The sequence below is a fragment of the Somniosus microcephalus genome, unplaced genomic scaffold, assembly GCF_052327205.1.
Source record: "Somniosus microcephalus isolate GS21.2 unplaced genomic scaffold, FLI_Smic_1.0 unresolved_chr3, whole genome shotgun sequence".
Classification (NCBI taxonomy): Eukaryota; Metazoa; Chordata; class Chondrichthyes; order Squaliformes; family Somniosidae; genus Somniosus; species Somniosus microcephalus.
The window spans coordinates 64,575,294-64,593,510 of record NW_028225181.1 but is presented as its reverse complement, the minus strand read 5'-3'; the positions used below and the strand labels follow the sequence as shown (position 1 = coordinate 64,593,510).

General features: G+C 45.8%; 1 protein-coding gene across 1 annotated transcript in view; it reads left to right on the top strand.

Annotated features, from left to right (window-relative positions):
• Positions 1 to 18,217, top strand: part of LOC147091653 (uncharacterized) — a 153,125-nt gene that overhangs the window by 48,480 nt on the left and 86,428 nt on the right. The window contains exons 3-4 of the mRNA XM_085976624.1: positions 11,848 to 11,924; positions 12,018 to 12,182. Of these exons, the coding sequence (XP_085832750.1) occupies positions 11,848 to 11,924; positions 12,018 to 12,182 (242 nt within the window). The remainder of the gene's footprint in view (positions 1 to 11,847; positions 11,925 to 12,017; positions 12,183 to 18,217) is intronic.

Sequence of the window (18,217 nt, the reverse complement as noted above, 5' to 3'; positions counted from 1 at the left end):
ACCCGGGATAGAGGAGAATATAGAACGGGGACAGAGAGTAAAGGGAGATACCCGGGATCGAGGGGTATATAGAACGGGGACAGAGAGTAAAGGGAGATACCCGGGATAGAGGGGAATATAGAACGGGGACAGAGAGTAAAGGGAGCTAGCCGGGATAGAGGGGAATATAGAATGGGGACAGAGAGTAAAGGGAGATACCCGGGGTAGAGGGGAATATAGAACGGGGACAGAGAGAAAAGGGAGATACCCGGGATAGAGGGGAATATAGAACGGGGACAGAGAGTAAAGGGAGAGACCCGGGAAAGAGGAGAATATAGAACGGGGACAGAGAGTAAAGGGAGATACCCGGGATAGAGGGGAATATAGAACGGGGACAGAGAGTAAAGGGAGATACCCGGGATAGAGGGGAATATAGAACGGGGACAGAGAGTAAAGGGCGATACCCGGGATAGAGGGGAATATAGAACGGGGACAGAGAGTAAAGGGAGATACCCGGGATAGAGGGGAATATAGAACGGGGACAGAGAGTAAAGGGAGATACCCGGGATAGAGGGGAATATAGAACGGGGACAGAGAGTAATGGGAGATACCTGGGATAGAGGGGAATATAGAACGGTGACAGAGAGTAAAGGGAGATACCCGGGATAGAGGGGAATGTAGAACGGGGACAGAGAGTAAAGGGAGATACCCCGGATGGAGGGGAATATAGAACGGGGACAGAGAGTAAAGGGAGATACCCGGGATAGAGGGGAATGTAGAACGGGGACAGAGAGTAAAGGGAGATACCCGGGATAGAGGGGAATATAGAACGGGGACAGAGAGTAAAGAGAGATACCCGGGATAGAATGGAATGTAGAACGGGGACAGAGAGTAAAGGGAGATACCGGGATAGAGGGGAATATAGAACGGGGACAGAGACTAAAGGGAGATACCCAGGATAGAGGGGAATATAGAACGGGGACAGAGAGTAAGGGAGATACCCGGGATAGAGGGGAATATAGAACGGGGACAGAGAGCAAAGAGAGATACCCGGGATAGAGGGGAATATAGAACGGGGACAGGGAGTAAAGGGAGATACCCGGGGTAGAGGGGAATATAGAACCTGGACAGAGAGCATAGAGAGATACCCGGGATAGAGGGGAATGTAGAACGGGGACAGAGAGTAAAGGGAGATACCCGGGATAGAGGGGAATATAGAACAGGGCAGTGAATAAAGGGAGATTCCCGGGATAGAGGGGAATATAGAACGGGGACAGAGAGTAAAGGGAGATACCCGGGATAGAGGGGAATATAGAACGGGGACAGAGAGCAAAGAGAGATACCCTGGATAGAGTGGAATATAGAACGGGGACAGAGAGTAAAGGGAGATACCAGGGATAGAGGGGAATATAGAACGGGGACAGAGAGTAAAGGGAGATACCCGGGATAGAGGGGAATATAGAACGGGGACAGAGAGTAAAGGGAGATACCCGGGATAGAGGGGAATATAGAACGGGGACAGAGAGTAAAGGGAGATACCCGGGATAGAGGGGAATATAGAACGGGGACAGAGAGCAAAGGGAGATACCTGGGATAGAGGGGAATATAGAATGAGGACAGTGAGTAAAGGGAGATACCCGGGATAGAGTGGAATATAGAATGGGGACAGAGAGTAAAGGGAGATACCCAGGATAGAGGAGAATATAGAACGGGGACAGTGAGTAAAGGGAGAAAACCGGGATAGAGGAGAATATAGAACGGGGACAGAGAGTAACGGGAGATACCTGGGATAGAGGGGAATATCGAACAGGGACAGTGAGTAAAGGGAGATACCTGGGAAAGAGGGGAATATAGAATGAGGACAGTGAGTAAAGGGAGATACCCGGGATAGAGGAGAATATAGAACAGTGACAGAGAGTAAAGGGAGATACCCGGGATAGAGGGGAATATAGAACGGGGACAGAGAGTAAAGGGAGATACCCGGGATAGAGGAGAATATAGAACGGGGACAGTGAGTAAAGGGAGATACCCGGGATAGAGGGGAATATAGAATGGGGACAGTGAGTAAAGGGAGAAACCCGGGATAGAGGAGAATATAGAACGGGGACAGAGAGTAAAGGGAGATACCCGGGATAGAGGGGAATATAGAATGGGGACAGAGAGTAAAGGGAGATACGTGGGATAGAGGGGAATATAGAACAGGCACAGACAGTAAAGGGAGATACCCGGGATAGAGTGGAATATAGAACGGGGACAGAGAGTAAAGGGAGGTATGCGGGATAGAGGGGACTATAGAACGGGGACAGAGAGTAAAGAGAGATACCCGGGATAGAGGGGAATATAGAACGGGGACAGAGAGTAAAGCGAGATACCTGGGATAGAGGGGAATATAGAACGGGGACTGAGAGTAAAGGGAGATACGTGGGATAGAGGGGAATATAGAACGGGGACAGAGAGTAAAGGGAGATACCCGGGATAGAGGGGAATATAGAACGGGGACAGAGAGTAAAGCGAGATACCTGGGATAGTGGGGAATATAGAACGGGGACTGAGAGTAAAGGGAGATACGTGGGATAGAGGGGAATATAGAACGGGGACAGAGAGTAAAGGAAGATACCCGTGATAGAGGGGAATATAGAACGGGGACAGAGAGTAAAGGGAGATACCCGGGAGACAGGGGAATGTAGAACGGGTACAGAGAGTAAAGGGAGATACCCGGGATAGAGGGGAATATAGAACGGGGACAGAGAGTAAAGGGAGATACCCGGGATAGAGGGGAATATAGAACGGGGACAGAGAGTAAAGGGAGATACCCGGGATAGAGGGGAATATAGAACGGGGACAGACAGTAAAGGGAGATACCCGGGATAGAGGGGAATATGGAACGGGGACAGAGAGTAAAGGGAGATACCCGGGATAGAGGGGAATATAGAACGGGGACAGACAGTAAAGGGAGATACCTGGGATAGAGGGGAATATGGAACGGGGACAGACAGTGAAGGGTGCTACCTGGGATACATGGGAATAATGAACAGGATCAGATAATAAATGATGGGCCCCAGTTTCCATTACTCTCTGCGGGTCCCAGCCTTTCATAGATTCAGAGAATGTTTACAGCACTGAAGACCATTCGGCCCGTCGAGCCCGTGCCGGCTCTCTGCAAGAGCAATTCAGCTATTCCCGCTCCCCCACCCTTTCCCCATCGCCCTGCAAATATTTTTCCTTCGGGTACTTATCCAACTCACTTCTGAAAGCTGTGATTGATTCTGCCACCACTCTACTTTCAGGCAGTGCATTCCAGATCTAAACCACTCGCTGAGCAAAAGATATTTTCATGTCGCCTTTGGTTCTTCTGCCAATCACCTTAAATCTGTGGCCTCTGGTTCTCCATCCTTCTGCCAATGGGAACCGTTTCTCTCTATCTACTTTGTTCAGATTTTGAACTCCTCTATCAAAACTCCTCTCGATCTTCTCTGCTCTAAGGAGAACAACCCCAGCATCTCCAGTCTATCCACGTAACTGAAGTCCATTATCCCTTGAGTCATTCTTGTAAATGTTTTCTGCACCCTCTCTAAGGCAATCATATCCTTCCTAACGTGCGGTGCCCAGAACTGAGCACAATCCAGTTGAGGCCGTGCCAGTGTTTTAGACAGGTTCATCATAATATCCACACTTTTTACTCTATACCTCTATTCATGAAGCTCTTTTAACCTGTCCTGCCACCTTCAATGATTTCTGCACATCGTCATAGAAACATAGAAACATAGAGATAGGAACAGGAGTAGGCCATTCGGCCCCTCGAGCCCGCTCCGCCATTCAACGAGATCATGGCTGATCCTCATCTGAGATCTTAGCTGATCTTACCAGTTCAGTACCCCGTCCCCGCCTTTTCTCCGTAACCCTTAATCCCCTTAGCCTTCAGAAATATATCCAATTCTCTCTTGAAAATATTTATTGAATTAGCCTTCACAGCCCTCTGTAGCAGGGAATTCCACAGGCTCACCACTCTTTGAGTGAAGAAATTCTTCCTCATCTCTGTTTTAAATGATTTGCCCGCTATTTTTAGACTGTGGCCCCTGGTTCTGTGCTCCCCTGCCATTGGAAACATTCTCTCTGAATTCAGCCTGTCCAGGCCTGCCATAATTTTATATGTTTCGATGAGATCCCCTCTCAATCTTCTAAACTCCAGTGAGTACAAGCCCAAACTATTCAATCTCTCCTCGTAGGTCATTCCCGCCATTCCAGGTATCAGCCTGGTGAATCGCCGCTGCACTCTTTCCATGGCAAGAACATCCTTCCGCAGATGGGGCGACCAAAACTGTACACAATACTCCAGATGCGGTCTCACCAGCACCTTGTACAGCTGTAGTAAGGTATCCCTATTCCTATACTCGAACCCCCTTGATATGAAGGCCAACATACCATTTGCCTTCTTAATCGCCTGTTGCACCTGCATGCTCTCCTTCAGTGACTGGTGCACAAGAACACCCAGGTCCCTCTGCACTTCCCCATCTCCCAATCTATTGCCATTTAGATAATAATCTACCCTCCTGTTTTTACCCCCAAAGTGGATAACCTCGCATTTATCCACATTATAGTGCATCTGCCACGTATCCGCCCATTCTCCCAACCTGTCCAAATCGCACTGTAGCCTCCTGACATCCTCATCAGAGCCCACCCCTCCTCCTAGTTTAGTGTCGTCAGCGAATTTGGAAATATTGCATCCAATTCCCTGATCCAGATCATTTATATATATTGTGAACAGCTGGGGTCCCAGGACAGATCCTTGCGGCACCCCGCTGGTCACTGCCTGCCACTCCGAAAACGAGCCGTTTATTCCAACTCTCTGTTTTCTATCCGCCAGCCAGTTCTCTATCCACGTTAATACTTTGCCCCCAATCCCATGAGCCTTAATTTTGCATGATAATCTTTTGTGTGGAACCTTATCGAAGGCTTTCTGGAAGTCAAGGTACACCACATCCACTGGCTCTCCCCCATCTATTTTACCAGTTACTTCCTCAAAAAATTCCAGCAGATTAGTCAAACACGATTTACCCTTTGTAAATCCATGTTGACTCTGTCCGATCCTTTCCCCATTTGTCAAGTGCTCCGCTATTTTATCCTTAATAATGGACTCTAGCATTTTGCCCACAACCGATGTAAGGCTTACTGGTCTATAATTCCCTGCTTTCTCTCTACCCCCCTTTTTAAATATTGGGGTAACATTAGCTACCCTCCAATCCACGGGTACTGTTCCCGAGTCAATGGAGTTCCGGAAGATGATCCTTAGAGCATCTGCTATCTCCAGGGCCACCTCCTTAAGTACCCTAGGATGTAGTTTATCAGGCCCCGGGGATTTGTCGGCCTTCAGTCCCCTCAACTTACCCAACACCATATCCCTAGAGATACTAATTTCTGTCAGCTCCTCCCTCTCATTAGTCCCTATGTTTGCCGATATTCCTGGGAGGTTATTTGTGTCCTCCTTTGTGAATACAGAACCAAAGTATGAGTTTAATTGGTCTGCCATTTCCTTATTCTCCATTATATATTCTCCCGAATCGGACTGCAAGGGACCGACTTGGGATTTTACCAGTCTTTTCCTCCTGATATACCGATAAAAGCTTTTGCAGTCTGTCTTTATGTTTGCTGCAAGTTTACTTTCGTATTCTATTTTCCCCTTCCTGATTAATCCCTTTGTCCTCTTTTGCTGTATCCTGTACTGCCCCCAATCTTCCGGTCTGGTGCTTTTTTTTGCCAGTTGATATGCCCTTTTTTTTGATTTTATGCTGTCCCTAATTTCCCTCGTTATCCACGGTTGAGCCACCTTTTTAGGTTTATTTTTATGCCAAACCGGTATAAACATGTTCTGGAATTCTTCCATTCTATCTTTGAATGCTTGCCATTGTCTATCCACTGTCAATCCCCCCAGAAACACCACCCAATCAATCTTACCCAATTCCCGTCTCATACCCTCGTAATTCCCTTTATTTAAGTTCTGGACCTTAGTCTCTGATTCAATTTCCTCACTCTCCATCTCGACTGAGAGCTCGATCATATTATGATCGCTCTGACCCAAGGGGCCTCGTACAAGAAGATTGTTGATAAGTCCCTTCTCATTGCACAATACCCAGTCTAAAATGGCCTGATCTCGAGTCGGCTCCTCGACATATTGGTCCAGATAACCGTCCCGAAAACATTCCAGGAATTCCTCCTCCTCAGAATTTTTACTAATTTGGGTAGTCCAATCAATATGTAAATTAAAGTCACCCATGATGACAGCTGTGCTCTTATCGCACGCTTCTCTAATTTCCCTTTTTATGCCTTCCCTCACCTCCATATTACTATTTGGAGGCCTATATATCACACCCACTAACGTTTTCCTCCCCTTGCTATTTCTCATTTCTACCCATACAGATTCCGTTTCATCCGAGTTAATATCCTTCCTTTCCATTGCATTAATCCCCTCCTTTACCAGCAATGCTACCCCACCTCCCCTACCTTTTTGCCGATCCTTCCTAAATATTGTATATCCCTGGATGTTAAGTTCCCAGCCTTGCCCACCCTGCAGCCACGTTTCTGTAATCCCAATCAAATCATACTTGTTTACCTCTATTTCCACAACTAATTCATCCACCTTGTTCCTAATGCTTCTAGCATTAAGATACAAAGCCTTCAGGCTTGCTTTTTTCACACTCTCATTATGAATTAGTTTGGCCCTTTGTGTTTCTCTCCTTTGCTTATTGCTTCTCACCTTTCTACCATCTATTTCTGACTTCATATGACTTCCCTCTTTTCCACTATCTAGGTTCCCATCCCCCTGCCAAATTAGTTTAAATCCTCCCGAACCGCCCTAGAAAATATTACCCCGAGGACATCGGCTCCCTCACAGCTCAGGTGTAGACCGTCCCCTTGGTACAGGTCACTCCTCCCCAAGAACTGGTTCCAATGCCTCAAGAATTTAAATCCCTCTCCCTTGCACCACTGCTCAAGCCACGTATTTAGCTTATCTATCTTACTCTCTCTAAACTTATTAGCTCGTGGCACTGGTAGCAATCCAGAGATTACTACCTTTGAGGTCCTACTTTTCAATTTAGCTCCTAACTCCCTAAATTCAGCTTGTAGGACCTCCTCCCTCTTTTTACCTACATCGTTGGTACCTACATGTACCACGACAACTGGCTGATCCCCCTCCCCCTTCAGAATGCTCTGCACCCGCTCCGAGACATCCTTGACCCTTGCACCAGGGAGGCAACATACCATCTTGGAGTCTCGGTCTCGGCCACAGAAACTCCTATCTATCCCCCTTACAATTGAATCCCCTATCACTATAGCCCTATCCCTCTTTTTCCCACCCTTCTGTGCAGCAGAGCCAGTCATGGTGCCCTGAACCTGGCTGCTGGTGCCTTCCCCTGATAATCATCTCCCCCAACAGTACCCAAAACGGTAAACCTGTTTTGGAGGGAGATGACCGCAGGTGACTCCTGCACTACCTTCCTGCCTTTACCCTGCCTTTTGGTCACCCATTTACTGTCTGAGCTAGCCTTTACCTGCGGTGTGACCAACTCACTGAATGTGCTATCCACAACATCCTCAGCATCGCGTATGCTCCAGAGTGAGTCCATTCGCAGCTCCAGCACCGCCATGCGGTCTGCTAGGAGCTGCAGCTGGACACACTTCCTGCACACATAGTTGTCAGGGACAGTGTCCCTGATTTCCCACATGGCACAGGAGAAGCATGACACGGGTCCGAGCTGCCCTTCCATGACTTAACCCTTACAATACCCTTTTATTTACTACGATTTAGCTTAACTATTGAATTCTACTTAGAATAAGTTTGTGAAAGTACTCACCAACCAGTCACCTACCTGTTTTCTGGTGTTGTATTTTCACTGCCGCCTCCTGTCCTGGAACCTTCTCCACCTAGGTTAGGCTCCTGAAATAAAATAAATTGAACCTACCTTTTCAACTTCCCCTAACCCCTAAAAGGTTAGAGGAGGTGGAAGGGTGGGAGACACTACACTGTAGTGTTTCGGGTTTAGCAACAGCTCCACCTATATAAGAGTTACTGGCCTCCTGCTCTCCCGTCTGCACCAGCTGTGAAAGAAAAAGCCCGCGAAAGGTGAGCTTTTAAACTCACCAGTTACTGGCCTCCTGCTCTCCCGACTGCCCCAGCTGTGGTCTCGGGCCTCGCCTCTCTCCGATTTTTATACCCATAGGCATCTCTGTTCATGCACCAACTTTAGGATTGTACCCTTTAATTTATATATTATCTCCCCATTATTTCTACCAGAATGTATTATTTCGCACATTTCTGCAGTAAATTTCATCTGCCATGTGTCCGCCAATTCCATCAGCCTGTCTAAGTCCTCTTGAATACAATCACTTTCCTCCTCACTGTTCACTATGCTTCCAAGTTTGTGTCATGTGCAAATTTTGAAATTATGCCCTGTACATACAGATCCAAGTCATTAATATATATCAAGAATAGCAATGGTCCTAGAACTGACCTCTTGGGAAAAACACTGTATCTTCCTCCAGTCCGACAAACAACTGTTCACCTTTACTCTCTGTTTCCTGTCACTTAACAATTTCTTATCCATGCTGCCACTGCCCCTTTTATTCCATGGGCTTCAGCTTTGCTGGCAAGCCGATTGAATGGCACTTTGTCGAACGCCTTTTGGAAATCCATGTACACCACGTCTACTGCATTGCCCCCATCAACCCTCTCTGTTACCTCATCAGATAACTGGATTAAGTTGGTTCAGCACGATTTGCCTTTAACAAATGCGTGCTAGCTTTCCTTAATTAATCCACACTTGTCTGAGGGACTCTTAATGTTTTCCCGATTTATTATTTAAAAAATCTTCCCCACTACCGAGGTTAAACTGACTGGCCTGTAGTTGCTGGAATTATTTTTACGCCCTTTTTTGGCCAAAGTTGTCACATTTGCAATTTTCCAGTCTCCTGGCACCACGCCCGTTTCTAAGGAGGATTGGAAGATTATGGCCAGTACCTTACTTCACTTCACACAGCATCCTAGGATGCATCCCATCTGGTCCTGGGGATTTATCTACTTTAAGTACAGCCAGCCTTTCCAGTACCTCTTCTTTATCAATTTTTCTCCCATCCAGTATCTCCTCTACCTCCTCCTTCACTACGTCTATGGCAGCATCTTCTTCATTGGGGAAGGCAGATGCAAAAACTCAGTTAGCACCGCAGCCATATCCTTTGTCTCCATGCGAAGATCTCATTTTTGGTCACTAATCAGCCCTACCTCATAATACTCGTTTACTATTTGTATGCCAATAGAATACTTTTGGATAACCTTTTATGTTAGCTGCCATTCTAGTCTCAGGCCCCCTCTTTGCCTCTCCTATTTTCTTCTTCACTTCGCTTCTGAACTTTTTATATTTAGTCTGATTCTCAGATGTATTCTCGACCTGACATCTGTCATACGCACTCTTCTACTGTGTCATCTTACTCTTTTTCTCTTTCGTCATCCAAGGAGGTCTGGCTTTGGTTACCCTACCTTTCCCCCTAGTGTGAATGTACCTCGACTGTACCTGAAATGTTTCCTCATTAAAGGCAGCCCATTGTTCCATTACAGTTTTGCCTGCCAATCTTCGATTCCAGATTGCCCGGGTCAAATCCATTTTCATTCAACTGAAATTGGCCTTCCTCCAATTAAGTATTTTTACTCTAGATTGCTCCTCGTCATTTTCCACAGCTGATCTAAACCTTATGAAGCTATGTCACTGTTCCCTACATATACAATTGCTCCACTTAACCTATCTCATTCCCCAGAACCAAATCCAGCAATGCCTCCTTCCTCGTTGTGCTGGAAGCAAACTGATTAAGAAAGAATTCCTGAACACACTTCAGAAATTCTTCCCCCTCTCTGCCCTTTAAACTATTACTATCTCAGTCTATATTAGGATAGTTGAAGTACCACATTATCACTACGCTATAGTTCTTGCATCTCATGCAATTTCTCTGCAAGTTTGCTCCTCCATATTTTTCCCACTATTTGGTGGTCTATAAAATAACCTAGTAGTGTAATGACACCTCCATTTTATCTTAACTCGATATAGTTGATTCTGTCCTTGACGACACCAGGACATCGTTTCCCTCCAGCACTGTAACATCCTCCTTAACCAATACTGCCACACCGCCTCTTATATTTCCTTCCCTATCTTTCCTGAACACCTTATATCCAGGAATATTTAATACCCAATACTGCTATATGTTGAACCAGGTCTCTGTTATTGCCACAACATCATATCCCCATTTGGCTATTTGCGCCTGCAGCTCATCAACCTTGTTTGCTATGCTTCGTGCGTTCACATACATACACTGTGAACCTGTCTTAGACCATGCTGTGTTCTCTCTTAGTCTCACTCCACCTAATAACTTACTATACCTTATTTAGTGTTATCCGCATCTCACAATCATCTGTACTCTTTATTTCTCCTTTCTAATGCTACATGCTGGTGTCCAACCCCCTGTCTACTTAGTTCAATCACTCCCCATCTGCACTAGCAAACCTCCCTGCGTGGATATTGGTAATGGCTTTGTTCAGAGGCAAACTGTCTGGCTTGTACCGGTCCCACCTGTCCCATAACAGGCCCCAATGCCCCAGGAGTCTGAAGCCCTCCCTCCTGCACCAGCTCTCCAGTCACGCATTCATCTGCTCTCTCCTCCTGTTTCCATACTCACTCGTGCATGGAGCCGGGAGTAATCCTGAGATTACTGCAATTGATGTTCTGCTATTTAATCTCTTTCCTAACTCCCTAAAATCTGCCTGCAGGACCTCATCGCTCTTTCTACCTATGCTGTTAGTACCAATATGGAGCATGACCTCCGGCTGTTCACCCTCCCCCATCAGAATGTTCTGCGGTTGCTCGGTGATGTCCTTAACCCTGGCACCAGGTAGACAAAATACCATTCTGGAGTCACATCTGCAGCAGCCGAAACACTTGTCTGCTCCTCTAAGTCAAATCGTCTAGCACTATTGCTTTCACTATCTTCATACACCCCGCTGAGATGAGACACTCGTGTTGCCATGGACTTGGCTCCAGCTGTACACCCCAGAGGAATCATCGCCCTCACTGCTACTCAGAACCGAGTACTGGTTGGAGAGCGAGATGCACTCAGGGGACTCTTGCACTACCTGCCTGGTCCTCCTCCTCCATCTGTGTGTCACCCATTCCCACTCTGCCTACGCACTCCTTAGCTGCAGGGTGACCAAGTCCTGAAACGTGCTATGCACATAGCTCTCAGCTTCGCGGATGCACCTCAGTGATGCCAGCGGCTACTCCAACTCTGAAACCCGGAGCGTGGGATCCTCCAGCTGGCAATACATCCTGCACACATGGTTGTTCAGGACACGAGAAGCATCCTGGATTTCCCACATGGCATTGGATGCGCATTCGGCGGGACTCAGCTATGCTGCCATGCCTCTATTTAATTCGACTATTAACTAACTTTACAGAAACGTATGACTAAGAAGTACCAAATTAAAGTTATTAATATGTTATTAACAGTTACTTATTTAATATAATATTAGCAGTTACTAATTTAATATAGTATTAACAGTTATTAATTTAATACAGTATTAACAGTTACTAATTTAATGTAGCATTAACAGTTACTGATTTAATGTAGTATTAACAGTTACTGATTTAATATAGTATTAACAGTTACTAAACTACAAGCTCCTGCTTTAACTCTAACCAACTATTTAACCCCGGCCCCTAACTTGAAGAGCAGAAACAGGGTGAGACCTTTACCAACCAGTCAGTTCCCAGTCTTTGTGTCAGTTAATAAGAGCCATCAGTTCAGGGACTGACTCTGTGATTGTTGTTCCAGTTCTGGTGGATGGCAGATTCCCGAGACTCAAGTTCCACGCACTCACTGCTCCACACAGTACCCAGGCTGGTTAAATGGTAATTTCAGACATTATAATCTCAGATTTACATTCACTGTCCAGCACTGTTCACCTCGGTTACTTTGTTCAATATTTACAAACCTCATTTCAGGTTCTCATCCCACCATGGGACAGGGAGAAGTGGCGAGGACAGTTTGTTTTACCGTGGGTGGAAATCCCTGCTACTGGATCCTGGAGATAAAGATCAAAAACTGCACCAGTTACTGCGTTTATGAGTTGAAGCCGACACCCGGGTGTGACACTGCTTATTGTACAGGTAAACTGGGGGGTGGGGGGGCAAAGGTCAGGAACTCGGCCGGGGGCAAAGGTCAGGAACACGAGGTGCAAAGGTCAGGAAATTGAGGGGCAAAGGTCACGAATAAAAGGGGGGCAATGATCAGGCACTGGGGGGGCAAACGTCAGGAACTTTGGGGGCAAAGATCAGGAACTCGGGGGCAGATGTCATGAACTCGGATGGGGCGAAGGTCAGGAAGTGTGGGTGTAAAGGTCAGGAACTCGGGGGCAAATGGCAGGAACTCGGGGGGAGGCAAATGTCAGGAAATCTGGGGGGCAAAGGTCAGAACTCAGAGGTGAGCAAAGGACAGGAACGCAGTGTGTGAGTCAAGTCAGGAACTCTGCGGTGGGGCAAATGTCAGGAACTCGGGGATAAATGTCAGGATGTCGATGGAGAGGAAAAGTTCAGGAACTTGTGGTGGGCAAATGTTAGCAAGTCCTGGGGGCAAGGGAAAGGAACTCATGAGTGGGCAAATGTCTGGACCTTGGGGCGGCAAAGGTCAGGAACTCGGGAGGGGTCAAAAGTCAGTAACTCGGGAGGGGTCAAAGGTCAGTAACTCGGATGGGCAAATGACAGTAACTCCGGGGGGCAATGGTCAGGAACTCGGCGGGGGGGAAATGTAAGTAACTCGGGGAGGCAAAGGTCAGGAACAGGTGGGGCAAATGTCAGGAACTCGGGTTGGCAAAGTTCAGGAACTCGGGGGGCAATTTCAGGAATTTGGGAGAGGGGAATGTCAGGAACTGGTTGGGAGAGTAGGTCAGGTACTCGGTGAGTGGGGGGAATGATGCAGTCTTGGGCAATACATCCTTCCTGATATGCGGTGCCCAGAACCGCACACAGCATTCCAGATTGGGCCTTACTGGGAGAGTGTTTCTGTAACCAGGACATGGGACACTGCGAGGCCCATGGCCAGTTGTCAATGTCCCAGACACTGACTACTGTGCACCTGCTAAAACTGGGAGATTAAAGGGTCACCGATAGTGTCTTTATTTACATTGAACATCAAGCATCATCAAGGCTGGAACTTTAATGGGCATTGAGAGTTAGCGAGAGAAAATGTACAGCTTGAACCCCTCCCATGTCAGTTATGTGTCAGTATTGAAGTGATGCTGAGAGGGTATGTTTATTTAATGGAATCGGGCAGTAGCAGAATGGTCCCATGGTTGAGGGACTTAAGTTATGTGGAGAGACTGGAGACGCTGGGATATGTCTGTTTAGAGCAGAGAGGGCCACGGGAGATTTGATAGAGGTGTTCAAAATCATGAATGGCTTTAATAGAGTGAATTAGGAGAAACTGTATCCAGTGGCTGAAGAGTCGGTAACCAGAGGACAAAGATTTAATGTGGTTGGTTAAAGAGCCAGAGGCGACATGAGGAAACATTTTCTTACACCGCAAGTTGATTTGATCTCCAATGTGCTGCCTGAAAGAGCAGTGGAAGCAGATTCAGTAGTAACTTGCAAAAGGGAATTTCTAAAGGGATATGATTTACAGGTCTATGGGAAAGAGCAGGGTAGTGGGATTAATTGTACTGTTCTTTCAAAGAGCTGGAACAGGCACGATAGTTCGAATGGCCTCCTTCTGTGCTGTATCATTCTATGATTCTACGATGTAATGTTTGTCAGATGATGCAGACAGACTGAGAATAATAGATTGTTCACATCAGAAGCAAGGATCAGATCTTTTAAAGCGCACATGAGATCATTTAGCAACATATGCAAACTAGTGAGTTGAGAGGGCAAGCTGGGAGAGTGTTTGTGTAACTAGGCACGCGAGACTGCGAGGTCACTGACCAGTTATCAATGTCCCAGACCTTGACTGCAGCTCACACAATAACACTGTGACTGTAAAGGGACTGCGATTGTCTCAGTATTTAAATTAATTGGCAAGAATCACCAAGCGTGTGTATCGTAAGAAGGATTATTGTAATCTCTACACTGGAGTGTGTTACTGATGGACCATTCTCCATTACGAACACAATACTGATATGGGAGGGATTGACCCTGCGAATATTCTCTCTCTAACACTCAGTGCCTAATTGGCCTGCTATCAGTAGGAGGGGAATTGCTAGAATATATTACTAAGGTCGTGTTAACAGGAAACTTGGAAACTCAAAATAAGATTAGGAAGATTCAATACAGTTTCAGTAAAGGGAAATGATGTTTGACGAATCTATTAAAGTTTTTCAGGGTGTAGCTAGCAGGCTAAATAAGGGGGAAACCAGTGGCTGTAGTGTATTTGTATTTTATCATTTTATAAGCTTCAGTGAGATCACCTCTCATTCTTCTCAACTGCAGAGAATCTAGGCCCATTCGACTTAATCGACTTAATCTCTCCTCATAGGACAACACTCTCATCACAGGAATCTATCTGGTGAAGTAGGGATAAACGGGACAAATTCGGCCTGGGTAGCTGTAACTAGTGCAGTGCCTCAAGGATCAGTGCTTCGGTCTCCGCTATTCCAATCTATATCAATGACTTAGATGTGGGGGACTGAGTGTAATGTATCCAAGTTTGCTGATGTTACAAAGGTGGGAAAGTAAGTCTTAGAATAATAGAGTCATAATGGCACAAAACGAGGCCATTCGGCCCATCGAGTCAGTGCCGGATCTCTGTAGAGAAATCCAGTCAGTCCCATTCCCCCGCTCTATCCCCGTAGCCTTGCAGATGTATTTCCCTCAAGTGCCTATCCAGTCTACCCTGGAAAACGTTGAGTGTCTCCGCTTCAAGCATTTCTGTCGGCAGCGAAATCCAGGTCATCAACGGTCGCTGTGTAAAAAATGTTTTTCCTCAAATCCCCCCTGTCTCTCTTGGCAATTCCTTAAATATGTGTCCTCAGGTCCTAACGAGTGGGAAAAGCCTTCTCAAGTCTAGCCTATCCAAACCCATCATAATCTTGTACACCACTATCAAATCAACCCTCAACCTCCTTTGCTCTAATGAAAACAAATCCAGCTTCTCCAACCAGTCCTTGTAGCTAAGAGCCCCCATCCCCTAATCTGGTAAATCTCCTCTGCACCCTCTCAAGGCCATTCACATTCCGTCCTACAGTGTGGTGACCAGAACTGGACACAATACTCCAGTTGTTGTCTAACTAGCACTTTATAAATGTTCAGCATAACTTTTCTACTTCTGTACTCAATACACCTATTAATGAAGCCCAAGATCACAGATGCATTGTTAACCACCTTCAGGGTTAACCCCTTCAGGGACCTATGCATATTAACTCCCAGGGCCCCCTCTCCCTGCACACTCTTTAAAACTGTGCCATTAAGTGTATATTGCCTCTCCCTGTTCCTTCTGCAAAAATGCATCACCTCACACTTCTCTGTATTAAATTCCATCTGACACTTGTCTGCCCATTCTGCTAGCCATTACATGTCCTGTTGCAGTCGATTGGAATCATCTTCACTATTTGCCACACCGCCAAGTTTGGTGTCATCGGCAAATTTAGAAAATCTACACTGTATTCCAATATCCAGGTCATTTATATATATCAAAAAAAAGCAGTGGCCCCAGCACTGACCCTTGGGGAACACCATTGTCTACCATCCTCCAGTCTGAAATACAGCCAGTTACTAAAAGTCGCTGTTTTCTGTCCTTATGCCAATTCCTTATCCAAGCTTCCACTGACTCAACTATTCAATGAGCCTCAATTTTGTTAAACAACATCCTATGTGCTAATTTTTCAAACGGCTTCCTAAAACCTATGTAGACAACATCCATTGCATTCCCTTCATCAACCCTCCCTGTTAATAAATCAAACAATTCATTTAGATTAGTCAAACAAGGACTGCCTTTTACAAAATCTTGTTGGCTGTCCTTCATTAGCTTAAACCTGTCCAAGTGCCTGTTACATTTTTCCTTGATTATTGTTTCTAAAACTTTACCCTTCACTGATGTTAAACTGACCGGCCTGTAGTTACTAGGATTGTCCTTACACACTTTCTTGAACAATGTGGTCACATTTGCCACTTTTCAATCTTCAGCCATCTCCCCCGCATCTAGGAAAGATTGGAAAATTATGCCAAGTCTTTCTGCTATCTCCTCCCACAATTCCCTTAGCAACCTGGGATGCAAGCCATCTGGGCCAGGTGACATGTGCACTCCAAGCATACCCAGCCTTTCTAGTACACCCTGTCTATCAATTTTCACCCCTTCCATTGCTTTTACCGTTTCCACTTCCGACGACCGATATTTTGTCAGAATCCATCTCCTTAGTAAACACCGATACAAAGTATTCATAAGTATTCTAGCCTTGGCGCCTCTAAGCATATATCACCTTCTTTGTCTCCAATAGGCCCCACCCCGCCTCTTACTAGCCGCTTACTGTTTACATGCCAGTGGAAGATGTTTGGGTTCCCTTTTATGTTCCCCGCCATTTTCCTCTAATATTCACACTTTGCCAATCGTATTTACATTTCACATCCCCTCTGAACTTATTGTAAGCTGTGGGGATGACGCAAGGAGGCTGCAAAGTGATATAGACCTGTTAAGTTATTGATGAATTAGGTGGCAGATGGAGCATAATGTGGGGAAATGTGAAACTATCCACTTTGATCAGAAAAATTGAAAAAGAGCACATTTTTTTAAAGGTGAGAGATTAATAAATGTTGATATTCAAAGGGATTTGGGGATCTTTGTACATGAATCGCAGAAAGTTAACTTGCAGATGCAGCAAGCAATTTGGACAGGGAATGGAACGTTAGGCTTTATTGCAAGGGGGTTGGAGTATAAGAGTAAGGAAGCCTTGCAGCAAACATATAGGGCTCTGGTGAGACCACACCTGTCCTGGGCACAATTGCTGTCTCCTTATCTAAGAAAGTCTATACTTTCCGTAGAAGGGGTGCAGCGAATGTTTTCTAGATTGATTTGGGTGAAGAACGTGTCCTATGAGGAGAAGTTAAGTCGAATGGGCCATATTCGATGGAGTTTGGAAGAATGAGAGGTGGTCTCATTGAAACGTGTAAAATTCTTAAAGGGCTTGACAGGGTAGATGCTGAGTGGCTGTTTTTCCTTGGCTGGAGAGAACTAGGGGTCATAGTCTCATGATAAGTGGTCAGCCATTTAGGACTGTGATGAGGAGAAATGTTTTCATTCTGAGGGTTGTCAATATTTGGAATTCTCTACACCAGAGAGTTGTGGATCCTCAGTCGATGAGTTTATTCATTAATGAGATTGATAGATACTTGGTGTGGAGATGCCGGTGTTGGACTGGGGTGGACAATTGTAAGAAGTCACACAACACCAGGTTATAGTCCAACAGCTTTATTTGAAATCACCAAGCTTTTGGAGCGCTGCTCCTTCCTCAGGTGACGAAGGAGCAGCACTCCGAAAGCTTGTGATTTCAAATAAAGCTGTTGGACTATAACCCGATAGATACTTGGGCACGAATGGAACAAATGCATATGGGTTAGGGCAGGAAGGTGGGTTTGAGGTAGACGATCAGCCATGATCTTATCACGTAGCAGGCTCGAGGGGCCGAATGGCCTACTCCTGCTCCTATTTCTAATGTTCTTATGCCCATTAAAGTTCCATTATACACAGACCATTCCCCAATACTGACCAGAACATGCTCAGGCCAGCCCCAGTTCCAATCTCTCTACACCCTTCATGCTGGGCAGCTCAACACAAGTTATGTTACAGCTGCAAAGCTCAGCTGGTTACCATGGGCCCAGGAGAGATGTTTACTTATTTGTTTATCTCAGATCGTTTCAGTAAAAGTCTTTAATTTTCACAAATGTAAAATAGACTGAAAAAGCTGGGGTTATTCTCCTGAGAGCAGAGAAGGCTAAGAGAAGATTTGATAGAGGTGTTCAAAATCATGAAGGATTTAGATAAAGAAAATAAAGAGAAAATGTTTCCACTGGCTGAAGGGTCGATAACAAGAGGGCACAGATTGAAGGTGATTGGGAAAATAACAAGAGGTGACTTGAGATAAAGCGTTTTTACACAACGAGTGGTTAGGATTTGGAAAGCACTGCATAATGGGGTGGCGGAAACAGATTCAGTAGTAGAC